The sequence below is a fragment of the Meleagris gallopavo genome, chromosome Z (genome assembly GCF_905368555.1).
Source record: "Meleagris gallopavo chromosome Z, MGAL_WU_HG_1.1, whole genome shotgun sequence".
Lineage (NCBI taxonomy): Eukaryota > Metazoa > Chordata > Aves > Galliformes > Phasianidae > Meleagris > Meleagris gallopavo.
The window spans coordinates 7570971-7585325 of NC_139435.1; the positions used below are offsets into that span (position 1 = coordinate 7570971).

At 47.0% G+C, this 14355-nt stretch overlaps 1 protein-coding gene across 1 annotated transcript in view; it reads left to right on the forward strand.

Annotated features, from left to right (window-relative positions):
• The first annotated feature begins 11133 nt into the window (after positions 1-11133).
• Positions 11134-14355, forward strand: part of UBE2R2 (ubiquitin conjugating enzyme E2 R2) — a 53054-nt gene continuing 49832 nt past the window's right edge. Inside the window, exon 1 of the mRNA XM_085212918.1 lies at positions 11134-11497. Within this exon, the coding sequence (XP_085069044.1) occupies positions 11321-11497 (177 nt within the window). The 5' untranslated portion in view covers positions 11134-11320. The remainder of the gene's footprint in view (positions 11498-14355) is intronic.

The window sequence follows — 14355 nt, forward strand, 5'->3', positions numbered from 1 at the left end:
CTTGCTTTCTGTGACAGGCTAGAGAGTGAGCCTGTCTGATTTCCCTGCTGTTACTGTGGGCTGTACACATAGCAACAAGGAGGAAAAACTCTTTTCCTTTTTTTTTTTTTTTTTTTTTCCCCTGATCCTGAGAAACAACATGCAGCCTCCAAAAATCACACCAAGGGACGGAAGGGACCTGCAGAGCTCTGATCCCTCTTGTTTTGCCGTAGTGCAGAGCTTTATTGGCGATACTTTTTTGGTCACAGTACCATCAAAAGAGCCCTCGGCAACCTCCCTATAGCAGAATATAGCAGAATACATTTTCCAAAACAAAGAGATAATTCAATCTCTATGGCAGCTCCTGGGAGTGGATGTGGTGGAGATAACGAGGAAGATGAAACACAGTGCTTATTCACCATGGCTTAAACCTTCCAGTCCTAGGGCACTCAGTGATGCACACCTACAACATTCCCTCCCTCATTTTCTTTGGTGATGTTTTGGGGCAGGAGTGGGCAAATGGTGTTGAACTGAGGTGAATGGTGCTAGAACAAAGGGATCACCTTGGCAATACAGAAAAACATCAACAGGGTGAAGAAGATGTTGATGACTTGATTAATTGAAAGCATGCTTGGTTCAGATTTGACAGCTCTGGCTCTTTTATCTCTGTCCTATTTCTCTGTAGTCCTTTAAGACCACTGTGGTCCATCCTTTTTGCTAACCAGATAGAGAAACTGAGACACAGCAGTGGCAGGGATTGCCAAGGCACAGGAGAGCTGAGCCAGGGATAGCACAGGTGGTCAGGCAGCTCACTTGCAGCTCTCATTCTGCTCTCACCTCCCACAGAAACAGAGATGATACAGCTATGCTATTGTCACTGCCAGATCCTTCCTGCTTTGAGCTTTGAATCCACAGAGCAGTTTCACCCTCAGGTGCAGACAATTTAGAGATGTGCTGTGGGAGCAGCAGCTCAGCTGGGAGGAGAAGAAGGACCAAAGGCAGTCACTCCACTGCAAGGGAGCTCGTGGAGTGTGCTGAACTGCATTAGCATCTGCAGGAGACTATACACAAGAGGGTGCTAGTAGAAACCAGGTCTCAAAGCTCTGCCTCTCCAGGAGCATCTCGCAGAAGTGAACAGGCACCACCGTTCTCTGTACTCACCAGTCATTTCAGGATTTCCTTGCCTTCCCAGTGCTCACTGTATGCCAACACAGAGACAAATTCCTCCAGTGTTGCAGTCTAGGTTAGGGCAGCAGCATCCAAAGGAGAAAATACAGGCAGGGATAATTTGAAGTTACCTGGGTGGTGACATCTCACTTTGAGACATTTTCTCTTTATTTGTCTTTTAGACTATCTGGGGGTGGGGGGTACACCCAAGATCCTCATGATCCTTATTATAAGAGGGATGGAGATAAAAGAGAAGTCATCTCCAGGTGATCTTAACACCTATGGTCTCAGCATCCATAAAAGGATCAGCTGTGCAGGTTAACTCTCCTGTTCACAAAAGATACGCGTGGGAAAGGTTATGGAAGAGTCTGTAAAATACTGAGGGGCAGAAAACAGTTGGGTAGTACAGGGCTGGTCATCATCTCCTCCAACGTAAGGATGAGGGCATCAAAAAGGTGGCAGGATCAAAACAAACCAAAGGAAATGATTCTGCACCCAAACAGGTCATTAGACGGGGCAGCTATTTGCCACAGGATGTTGCAAATGCTTAAAATTTATCCTGCTTCAAAAATAACCATACAAATTCCTGGGAGAAAAAATCTACTGAAGACTATTACATACAAAGACATACATGACTCAGGGAGAGGAGCATCACATCTTCTAACATCCTTCCATAGTCGTCAAAAGGTCACAGGGAGGCACTGAGTTTGACAGACCATTTCAGCATTCAATAAAAGGAAGATGTTCAAGGACTAGTTGTGATTTCCTTTTCTCTGCACTCACCATTGCAAATCCCTCTTTGTGCTGTAAGAGGAGATGGATCAGTTAACCACAGGCAGTAAATTAGTCCCAGTTTCCCAATACTGAAACACCACATTGGTCATGATAAGTTTGTTATCCAGCTGTGTGGATGCAGCCTTGGAGCTTAGCCTAGGACTGAGGCACAGAGCCTGCTGGGATCAGGGCACAATCAGGTGAAGCCTTCCCAAATAAACAGGGCATGCAGACAGAGAGAGATGTTCTATAAAGAGCTGGAAGAGTGAAGGTGCTGAGAGATGAGTGACACTGACTTGCACCAGCAAAACTCAAAGCCCTGGCAGTTTCAGGGCCAGAACTTCAGGATATTTTCTGTCTGCAGAGCTGGGCAACCATCTCTGGGAGGCATGCATGAGTGGGGAGAGGAGATAGCACTTGTCAGGAACCGTGTGTTCTGGCTGCCAAGATAGAGCAACATGGGGTATCGCTTGTTGCAGAAGCTTGATAGAGCACCAGCTGCTGAGGTGCCGAGCCTGAAGGCCATGAGATAACAAAGGAGAGGAGATCTAGCTCTGACTTGGCCATGAGAAATTCCAAATCTCCCCTCTTGTTCCTGTAATGCGGAATAAAATGAGTAGGATAGGACAAGACAGGACAGAATAGAACTCAACAGAGTAGAATAAGTTTAGTTTGTTATGGGCCTTCAAAGATAATTGAGTCCAAGTGCGTGACCATTTCAGGGCTAATCAAAAGTTAAAGCATGTTACTGAGATCATCATCCAAAAAGCTCCTGAGCACTGACAGGCTTAAGGCATCAACCACCTTGATAGGAAGCATGTTTCAGTGTCTAACCACCCTCACAGAAAAAAAAAGGGAAGTGTTTTATGCAATTAATGCACTAGACCCAAGCAGGTCTAGTCCAGTTTAGGCTTCCCCAGATCTCTGTCAGAGAGCCTTAAGGTCTCTGGTCTCTCTATAACCACCTCTAATGTCAGTAAAATGCTGTCAGTCACACTGGCAGTGCGGTAGACAAGAAACTATCCATGCTGACATTAAAGATCAGGCTGGTCCAGGCTCTGAGCACCATAAGCTCTGAGCTGTAGATGCCCCTACTCATTGCAGTGGAGCTGGACTAGATGGACTAGTCCAAACTCTCCACCAAACTCTGTACCAAACTCTCTCTTCTAATTCCCATTGTTCATAACTGTTCAGGTAAATGAAAATACAGCTCAATCTAGAGAAAAACTCTGCATTTCTGAGTCTGAGCCAGTGCTGCGCTGCCAACAGAAACATTTGAGTGCCCTGGCAATGCTACTCTTAAAGAGGAAAATGAAGTCAGAAATTTACTAAAAATGGATGCTGAGAGAAAATCACACTTGAGACCAAGAAAAGAATTAATCCAATTTCTGTGGCCTTCACACTATTTTTGACTCTTCTTTGCAGTAAGAGAAGTTTGCTCAGTACACCATGCTTGGTGCTCCATGCAATTCTCTGTCTCCAAATCTTTGCTCGTTTCATACAAGAGGGAAACGTAATACTTGCTTTTTGGGATCCTTTTTTGTGTGGAGACAGGACGAGGGGAAACGGCCAGAAACTGCAGCATAGGAAGTTCCACAGAAATGTGTGCAAGAACTTCTTTATGGTGAGGGTGACGGAGCACTGGAACAGGCTGCCCAGGGGGGGTGTGGAATCTCCTTCTCTGGAGATATTCAAGTCTCACCTGGACGCCTACCTATGCGACCTGGTGTAGGGAACCTGCTTTGGCAGGGGGGTTGGACTCAATGATCTCTGGAGGTCCCTTCTACCACCTATGATTTGTGATTCTGTGATTCTGTGATCCTTCCCACCAGCCAGCAAGTACATTCAGAGGTGTTTTATTTTCCCTAGGGCAAGAGCAAAGAAAGGTCCCTTGATGGTCCTGGAGATAAGGGCAGCAAGAACCAGCCAGAACTGGGCTGCAGTCAGCTCACCCAGCTGAATGCCTCCTGCAGCACTGGGAAATGCATCAGCCAACCTAACTTAATCCCAGCCTCTACTGGAGAAAAGAACAAGGAAATTTTGTCTTACACCAATTAGGCTGCAGAAATGAGAGTCCAATGCAAAAGTTGGGGTTGTAAAGGTATAACAAACCCAAATGAAATAAAATCCTCCAGCTGATAGTTGCAGCAGCATCAGAGCCTTCCCCCCACCTTCAACAGGAAAGTGCTTCTGCAGAGGGGACCAGCCCTGGTGAGCACCTGGTGCAAGCATGCAGCTCAGTGCCAGCTCCCTCTGTGCTCTGCCAGACTTTGAGCACACAACCGGTGTTCAGAGAAGGGGAAGGACTCCTCCTGCAGAGGACCTGGAGGATGCTGAGATATCCTAGGTGGGTTATGGACATGGGATGAGCAAATCCACCATGAACTGAGAGGTCTCAGTTGTGCAACCAAAGAGTTTCCTGCAGGATAGAATATCACAAGGACAATGTATGGAAACAACCTGGCTAGAAAACAAGTCTGAAGAAGATTTATCTGACCCGAGGAGTAGCTGTAGTAGGACAGTGACATAACCAGGGTGTGCTCAAGGTCTGCAAGAGACCAAGGGGCTGGTGGAGAAAGGGGGACCAACAAGGAGTGGCTGGAGGGAATATGAGGTGTATGGAAGCTGGTGGGGACAAGGGACAGGACTTCAGCCCCTGACCTTGCAAGCTGGCATTTGAGGCTCATGTCCCTGCATGGTCTCTTCAGAAAGGTTTGTGAGCACTGCTCTGCCATCTGTACAAAGCTGGAGGATTTAGGTCTTAAGATCAGACCAGTCATACTCTAGTTGATTTTTTAGACCTCTTAGAAGCTCTTTGCAAATTTCCAAAGGACTGAAGTCCCTGGCATGAAGATGACCGAACCATTCATTATGTTCAGGTCAGGTGGTGAAGCTTCTCCAGATTTGTTTGCCTGTCTATGAAATTTGCATAAATTACCTGCAGGGTGATTCAGGCTCCAGCAGGAACATTCAGCCTCCTCTTAGCCATGTGTGGACACACAGAGCAGAGTGCAGGGCTGCTGCAGCAGTTCTTCCCGTTTATCCAGCCCATTGCTTCTGAGCAGGGCTTCACATGCACTATTGTGTTTTCCAGAGCTTAGAGCCTGCTCATATGCATGGATGAGTGAGATACTGTATCTGTCACACAAGCCCTGCAATCGATTTTTAGAGGAACATCTTATTTTAGGAAGCTGGAGGTGGAGGCTCAAAGGGAAAATCTTGTGTCTCGTCTCTGGACCTTCTCACCCAAAGCCACCCAAGCCTTTCACTTGTTTCTGGAGCTCAATGGTTACACTGCAGTTTTATTTCTTCCTTCTGAAACCGTTCATGATTGTTGTGAGAAAGATTGTGGAAAAGTCAAAAGGTCCTGGGCAGGACCTGAGCTGTCCATCTTCAGCTCCAGAAGCAATGTGAGTCCCAGAAGAGCTTTCTTCTCTTGCTTGATTGCTTTTTGCATTGTTTCAGGATGCTCTGATGAGATGTCAAAGGAACATTTATCTCTGATGTATGTATTATCAGAGAATTGTGGAACCACAGAATGGCTTAGGTTGGAAGAAACTTAAAAGATCATCCAGCTGCAACTCCCTGCTGAGAAGAGGGTTGTCCCCCACCAAATCAGGCTTCCCATAGCCCATCCAATCTGGCCTTCTCATGTCTCTTTCGTACCTCCACACCCACCTCTCTAACCTCCTGCTGCCATCTTCTCTAAACTCTCCATTCAGCAAAGTGTGAATGCCCAAGCAGAAGCCATGGTATCTTCAAAGAAAAACAGAGGTCACCAGCATTTCTGGGTTATTAGGGTGTATTGCCATGCCCTGTCACAGGCAGGAGACTGCTGCTGTTCTGAAGATGAACACAGGGTCTGATGCATACAGCTGCCCCATGGGCTCTGGCCCCTGTCACTCCTCTCCCAGCACTTGCCCTGCCCGAGGATAGGGGTAGTTAGAAGGTCCAGCCCAGTAGTTACGCATTCTGAAAAAAAGTCATCCTTCCCCAAATAAACTATACCACCAGTCTTCAGCATATAAACTAGATTGCATGGACATCTCAGGTACATTACCATCAATAAAGTCACACACATCTCTCAGATGGAAACAGAAATCAGATCAGGAACCACTATGGACCATGGCATGTGCCACCTCAGCTAAAGGACTGTTCCTGCAGCCAACAGGACCCACAGGCTCAAAGTGCACCGAGCCCAGAATAGGAGGTGTAAGAAGACCTGAACAGTGGGTTACACAAACTGTTTGGAAATACAAACCACAGTCTGACAGGCATAAGATCACCACCATCATGCCTCTGAGCCCTGGAATCACAGCTGAAATAGCATTGTAATGTGTTTATAATTTATTCATCAGCTGAATGAGCGCAGCAGCAGGCATTTTCATGGCACTCTTTTATCAACCCCTGTGATGGACTTCATCCTTTTAAAAGAGCAAACAAGAGTAAAAAGGAAAATAAAAAGACAGATTTATTCCGTTCAAATTTAAACAAGCAAGAGAAAGGACAAATCAAAATAATGCTTAAAAAAACAAACAAACAAAAAAACACATTTTTTTTCTTTCATTTTTCTTCTGCTTTGTTCTGAATCTCCCAAACTTTGCATTTCTTTCCTGGTGGCTACTTTGATGCCTGAAGCCCCTGTTAACTCAGATGCTGCCAACTGCCTATCTAAAGCATCTCTTCATCTCTGTGACGAATTCTGCCTAAGGATCTGCTTGTCCCATTTTTAGGTGAAAGAGAGACAAAAGCTGAATTGTGATCAGACCTTTACCCTCAGAGGTTCACAGCTGCTTCCCCTCCCCCTATATCCAATCACTATTTATGTGAGAATTTCATATTGATTCCCCTCACTAAATACTTGGTGAGCTTTTGGGGAAATAATTCCTTGGCAGTGAGACCTCAGTGCCTGGGATGAGCTCCATCACCATGGTACTGGGGTACCTCTGGTCTGGGACCAAGGTTTCCAAAATGCTGATGGTGATAAATATTGGTAGTAGATGGACAGTTGGACTAGATGATACTGGAGGTCTTTTCCAACCTTGTTGATTCTATGATATTTCTCTGTCACTGTTTTCTTCTTGGCAGAGAACACAGTCTGTGATGTATGGTAGGAGATCTGTACCAGCAAGGATGACAGCACTCCAGAGAAGGGGTGGAGAAAATACCCACTGCTTGTTCTCCATACAGCATGCATCTTACAGTGTCCAGGCCCATGCTGGATTCTCAGAGCCACAAGAGTTCTTGTTGATGCCTCATCAGAGCAGAAGACCAGGGAAGAGGCAGTAGGAAATGAGATGGATTCATCTTTTAGCCTAGGCAGGTCCTATTTCCTGGAGGAAGGAACAGATATCTCATCCTCAAAGCCACACAGGAAATAAACTGCATACAGTTCTGCAGAGAACTGTGTGAGATGATTGTGCCCTGGGATCTGAACAGTGTAGGTGGGACTGGCCCTGTCTTCCCACATCCTGTCCCCTCGCTCTTCCAGCTCGTGGGACAGCAACCCTCCAGTATGACAGTGATGATGCATTTGCATTTTCAAAGCTCCTGTGGCAGAATTCCGCTGTTGCTAAGCAGAAGAGTTAACTCTCAGTTTGTCATTGTTTATGAATGCAGCACTCAGGAAGGAGGAAAGAGAAGAGGAAGAGAGATATTAAAAATAGATGAGGAGAACAAAGCAGAAAGGGCTTGAAGTTTTCATCTCATTTTTATATAAAAGTCCTAGTGGTACCTGAGGTCAGTCCAGTGTACAGCAACCAGCTCTGCACTGGAGTCTGGATTAAGGTTACATGCAGCCTTATCTCAGCTGCTGAGATTTCCCCTTACTGGAGCCACACTTTTCCACACCAGATCCTATTTCTCCCCCAAAGAGCAAAGCAAGTTATTCAGAAAAATAAAAAAAAAAAAAAAAGGAAGAAAAAGGAAGATGGAGAAAGAACAAGTATGAGGTGTATGAGAGCACATCGCACTGAAAGAGCAGTGCCATGGCTTCCAAGAACTCTGTTTCTGTGACAGTTTCTATTTTTCTGTGAAAAGGGAATGTTTCTGTGAAAGGGAAAAAAAAAAAAAAAACAAACAGGTTTGAGGAAAAAGAGCATTATTCTCTCTAAAAGCTGTTCTGATTGAAAAATTTCAGCCTGCCCTATTGAATACACCTGGGTTTTCTTTACTTTCTGTCTTGCATGACTACCTCGTTTGTTAACATTCAAGACAGGCAGCAGGCAGAGATAAGTGCCTAATGGCAACAAATTGTTTCTCCCATCTTTCCCAGCATTGGACCAGTTCAGACAAAGCCTTCAGTGGAGGCTAGCTACAATGAAAGGTGAAACTATTACCTTCAAAATAGAGGCAAGCACAATCCTGAAAGGGTTTGGCTTCAACCAGCTGGATCAAACCGAAGGGCTGAGTAAAGCTGTTGTTTCTTCAGCAAGCTGCGACGTCATGTTAACAGACCGGATAAAGACGGTAATTATGGTCTAACATCAGCAGTGAAGGGCACAGCACAATGCTCTGGGTTGAATGCTTTCCCAGACTCAATAGTGATGAAAGCAGAGCACATGGAAGGGCAAGTGGAAGTGGACACCAAGGCCTGCATGTCTGGGAATGATGGTGGCCATGGCATTAAACCTAGGTGTTTGGGAGATGAAGACGGTGAGGGTATGTGAATGGTTTTAATAAGGCTTAGGGAGCAGATGAGAGCAGGATATTGGGCCTGAGAAGAAGTGGGATGAAGCCAGAAACTCACTGATGGATGGGACAGGACAGGAAGGTGTAAGATGGGATGAGATAAACAGAGAAGTGCTTTCTCTGACTGCTGAGAGCCTGGAGCCCTTCCAGATGTGGCCAGATGTTGAAGCACTGAGTAGGGTGGCCAAACCTGCAGCACAGGCTGCCCCAGCCACACCACCAGATGCATGACAACCATCCCATGCATTCAGGAAAGCCCATGGGTCTGGAAAGGGCAGATGGCAGTGTAACAGTTACCCATACTGCTGTCCTCAGGATGGGAAAGCAGTGAGTAGTGATGGAGCAAAGTCAGAGGGGTAGAAGTACACAAAGGTAGAGGGATGGCTGAGTCCTGCTTCTCCACATGGTTGTCTGCTGGTGAGGACCACTGCCATGCGTAGAAGGATGAAAGCAGTGCATCTAATTTTAAGTTTGAAGTGTCCTATGAATCCCACTCCTTATTAAGTAGTATCTGTTACAACTGATACTCTTACAGTCTAGATACAGGTCTTGCTTCCAGTTCACAAGTAACGTCCTGCAACAGTGAATCCAGGGAAGGAACTGTTCTCTGTTACCATTTCCCACTTTGTGGGCTGTCCCTGTGACTGCTCTGGTCTTTCTAATTAACCTAATCTTTAAAGTAAACACACCTCAATCCCTCTCTATGCAGCAGCATCTCAAGGTCTTTTACCATTTTATTCCTGCACTCCATGTAATCCAATGTCACTGAGGAATTACATGATTTTTACTTCTATTCATCCACAATTTTTATTTGACCATAAGCAGAAAGACAGCAAATACTTCATGGAATTATAGAATAGCTTAGGTTGGAAGGGACCTTAAAAATCCATTTCCAACCCCCCACCAAATCAGGCTGCTAGGTCTCCATCATGCCTGGTCTTAAACACCTCCAAGGATGGGGCACCCACATCTCTCTGGACAGCCTGTGCCAGTGCCTTGCCATCATTTGAATAAAAAAAATTCTTCCTGACATCTAATCAAAATTTCTCCTCTTTTCAAAAGAGCTTAAAGCCTCTTGTCCTATCACTATCGGACCATGTAAACTGTTGGTCCCCCTCCTGCCTGTAAGTTCCAATCAAGTACTGGAATGCCTCAGTAAGGCTTCCCTGGATCCTCCTCTTCTCCAGGATGAACAAGCCCAGCTCCCTCAGCCTGTCTTCACAGGAGAGGTGCACCAACCCTCTGAGTATCTTCATGGCCCTCCTCTGGACCTACTCCAACAGCTCCACATCCCTCCTGTGGCGGGAGCCCCAGGCCAGGACGGTACTGCAGATGGAGCCTTACAAGGGCAGAGCAGAGGGGACAGTCACCTCTTTCCCTCTGCTGCCATCTCTCTCTTGATGCAGGCCAGGATACTGCTGGCCTTCCTGGCTGCATATGCACACTGCTGGCTTATATTTTTTGTCCACAGTGGTCCCAAGGCTTCTGCAGGGCTGCTCTCAGTGTGTTCTTCTTCCAGTCTGTACACATACCTAAGATTGCCCCAACCCAAATGCAACACTTTGCACCTTCAAATAGCATTTTGGGGGATGTGGTAACTAAATCAGAACTCATCACAGCATGTCAGCTATTAAAACTACCGCTGTTATAATCAGATAAGCCCTGATTGGGGCAGGGCTTCCAGCACACTGTCTGTGCAGGCCATGCTGTGTGTTCCCATATGTTGACAGGCAGGTGTGTGGCTCAGTGCTTCCAGAAGTGAAACGCAGATTGGTGCCATCTGCAGCCATGTTATGCTGCTTGTCCTCCTTCTGGATCACTGCTTTGTTATTTAATTTGTAAATACATGCTGCAGAACACCAGCTCACCAGCACTGCCAGAGGTCTGTGCTCACAGCTCTAACCGTGCAGGGCGATGCCTGCTCGCCTCTGGAAGCTTTGATTTGTCTCAAGGGGAATGGCAGGAGTGAGCCCAACTCTAATTCAGAGCTGCAGCACTTTGTGTATCTGCGGAGCGCTATGTAAACAGAGCCCATGTCAGAGCCAACGCTCAGAACCGCTGTTTCACTGTTGTTCGGCTGTGAGATTGCTAAGGGATGCCGACTGAGCACAAGCCCACATCACTGAGGCCACTGTCTGAAAATGGCTCCCCACCATTAGCCTCCCATCCTCACGGCTCAGCCAGAGCTATGCTAGGGCGGCAGCCGCCCACCGCGACCACAGCTGTTGGCTGTAGCTGTTGGCTACAGTCACCGTGCCGATCGGCAGGAAAGGGAATAACGGGCTGCTCCGGCTGCTCCTTCCCGAACGAGTGCCGACACGGCCGCCTCCCGCAGGAAGGCCCCGACCTCACGCACGCAGCCCCGCGCCGGCTAACACAGCCCGGCAAGAACAAGATGGCGGCTATCGTCGGGCGGCGCTGCCCCTTTAAGTCCTCCGGCGGGGGCGTGGCGCCGGCTGCGCGGGGGCGTGGCGTCTCGCGAGAGGGGCGGGGCGACGTGGGCGGGGCGCGGCGCGGCGCGCTGAGGTCAGCGGCGAGCGGGCGCCGTCACAAAAGGAAGTGGCGGCGGCGGCCGTCAGAGCGGGGAGGGGCGGGGGCCCGCGGGGCAGCGCGGCGGCGGCAGCAGCAGCAGGAGCAGCAGCAGCAGCAGCAGCAGCAGCAGCGGAGGTAGAGGTTGGAGCGGCGGCGGAGGAGCGGCGGGGGCCGCGCCATGGCCCAGCAGCAGATGAGCAGCTCGCAGAAAGCGCTGATGCTGGAGCTGAAGTCGCTGCAGGAGGAGCCGGTGGAAGGCTTCCGCATCACCCTGGTGGACGAGTCCGACCTCTACAACTGGGAGGTGGCGATCTTCGGGCCCCCCAACACCCTCTACGAGGGCGGCTACTTCAAGGTAGGGCTTGGGCCTCTCCGCCGCCTTCCGGCCCTCCCGGCCCCGCGGCTCGGCGGCCGGGCCTGCGCCGCGCGGCCTCGCTGTGGGCGGCGGGCGGGGGCCGGGCGGGAGGTCCTGGCTTTGCGGGGGCACAGCGGGCCCTGCCTGCGGCTCCCGGCGCCGGGTGGGCTCCTTCGGTGCTTTGTGATTTACGTTCTTGTTATCCTTCTCTTCTTCTGAACTTCGGAGGGCTGCCACGAGGGTGTTTAGTTTGTGAAGGTAGATATGTGCTTTCAATTCCTCTCTCAATTTTCCTGTTCATCCTGGAAAAAAAAAAAAAAACAACAACCAAAATACAACAACTTTTGTGGTGGTGGTTTCCCATCTTGTAAATAGAGAAAGAAACAAATCTGGCACTTCCTTACCCAAACGGAACTGAAGGGAAAAGACCTGAAGAAGAATTGCGTGGTTTGCTGAAAAGAAACAAAAGCTTGGATGCTCACAGAAGATGAGCACTGGGCATGTCCCTGTGCACTGTGTGCCCACTCGGTTTCTGACAAAATCGTGTCACTCTCAGCTCCATTCTCTCAGCACTTATTGGTTTAGTCTTCCAACCCTTATGGCTAGAAGAAAGCCTAGATGATGCCTTTGCTTAGCAAACATGCATCGTCAGTGCCTCTTGGCTTCTCTGGATCGAGGTTTAAGCACTCCATAAAAACAAAGTAACCTGTAGCTTGGGGAATATTAGATTTGAGTCACGTTTGGTTTGGCCTCGTTGTTTGGAAGGAAGGGAACATTTTGGCACCAGGCTTTCCTTTTGTGATGAGTTGGCTGACTTACTCATGTAGGTGTGATATGTGTATTCTTAGACTCACCTCCATTATTCCTCCTTCAGGAAGTCGCTGCAGCCCTGGGTCAGTAACTGGGTCATTTGTACATCAGAATGGACTGGTAACCTTTCCCTGCACTTACATTACTCATCAATTTTTCAGAGAAATCACAAGCGGTCAAAATATTTGTTTGGTTTAGAAGCTGCCCGGACCTTGTGTCTGTAATCATTCTTGGAAAGTAAGCTGAAGCAGCCAGTGCAATAATCTGAGGATGTGCCTTCAGCAAGTACAGGCTTTGGAAAGACTGCCAGTGTTACCTTATCTCAGCACTGTGACTGCATTGGCTTTCTGCTGTTTGTTGTCATCAAGCTGTAGTGCCTTTTATTTTAATTCTTCTCCTCTATGAACACTCATCCTATGATACTAATTTTGAGAATAAGAGGTTGCTTGATGCTTCTATCCTCTCTGCAGCTCAGCAGCTACTTTCAAGCAGCATGTTAAAGGCTGTTTTATGGAGTTAATCTGTTTCTTTTTCTCTGCTTGGTAGTTTTCTTTTGATAGCATGCGATCTCTGGTAATTCATCTTAAATTCTCAATTTCTGAAAAGATCAGTCTCAGCCTCTAGTTATGTCAGGATAGTGAAGGTTTGTCCCAGTTGTGAAGTTCTTTGCTTGTCTTTGTGTTGGGCCACTAAGGCAATGCTTTAAATAAGTTTGACTTAGCGTACTGAACATCTTGAAGTTTAGGATATCAGCTTTATCTTTATTTGGTGGAATTAATTTTTCATGATGTACACTTGTATTTGAGGTGAATGCTAGTTCAAAAACAGTTTCTGATTTTTTTCTTTTTTTTGTAGTTTCTTCGCTCAGTGACTTGAATATCTCTCTTTACTGTTTTGTATTTCAGGTTTCCAAATATTAACTAAGTAGGATTAGAAATAATAAAAAGTTCCATCCTGTAGTTGTGTAGGACTTTGTGGCAGTGAGAGTTTGGGAACTTTCTTCCATTTACTTGAGGTGAGGTTTGAGGGAAATAACAGAATCTTCTAGTTAAACTGAAGTGTAAATATTTTGGGGATTTTGTGCCTTTAAAGTTACTTTAATACAGAAAGTGTTAATGACAGTTGATAGGGAATGCAAATCCTTTGTTCACATGAAGCTTTCACCTGCTTTGGTACCTTGTTTATCCTTGGAGAAATATGACCTTTCTCCTTGGATTGTTGAGCTAGCTGAATTAACTGAAATGAGGAAAGTGCTCTCTCTGCACCTCTTTGAGAGGTGCTACTGCTGTTCAAAGCTGGTGTAACGTTTCAGCAGACTCTAGTTTCAGTTGCCAATCCAGGAATTGTACCATTTGATAAATTTGAGCAGAAAGCACGTCTTGCTAATTTTTATAGATAATTTGTATTGGTTATCAGTACCTTAGTAGGGGCCATAATAAAATTAAAACTTCAGCATCTGGTTACATGAGCTTATATCACTGATGGCTGTATTCTGCCTAGCTTTGCTGCAGAACCTCTCAGCTGGCTGGGATGGCAGTGTTCCCAAGTGACCATTTGAGCAGAGCGTGGTGTGGAACAGAACTGTCCTGAACCACGTGTCCCCATTACAGAACTAGCTGAAGTGGGGGCTGTGCCATGACCCCTGGGGTTTTGGTGTGACATTCCTCTCTCCTGTTAATCTCTTGCTTAATTATTGAACTTAATATATGGCCATTCAGTATGACTGGGAATGTTTTGAGCAACCCTTTGCTTGAGTTCAACATTGCCATTGTCAAGGAAGCTGTTTGTCTCCTCCACTGGCTGCCCCTTGTTCTTTGATGGCAAGGCAAAACTAGCTCATGGTCAGTGGTGCTAAATCCTCCTCCTCCATAGGAGAAGTCCTATGGTGGGAGCAAACATCTGACAAACCTCAGTTGCTGTTAGCAAGGACCTGTCTTGGCTTTGACCAAAGTTTTTTCTTCTGTTCTGCCTCAGTAGATTGCAGTTGGTTGTGGGTGCTTGACTGCTGCATGTTAACTTCATTTTCTTTTAATATCTGGTTTACTGGG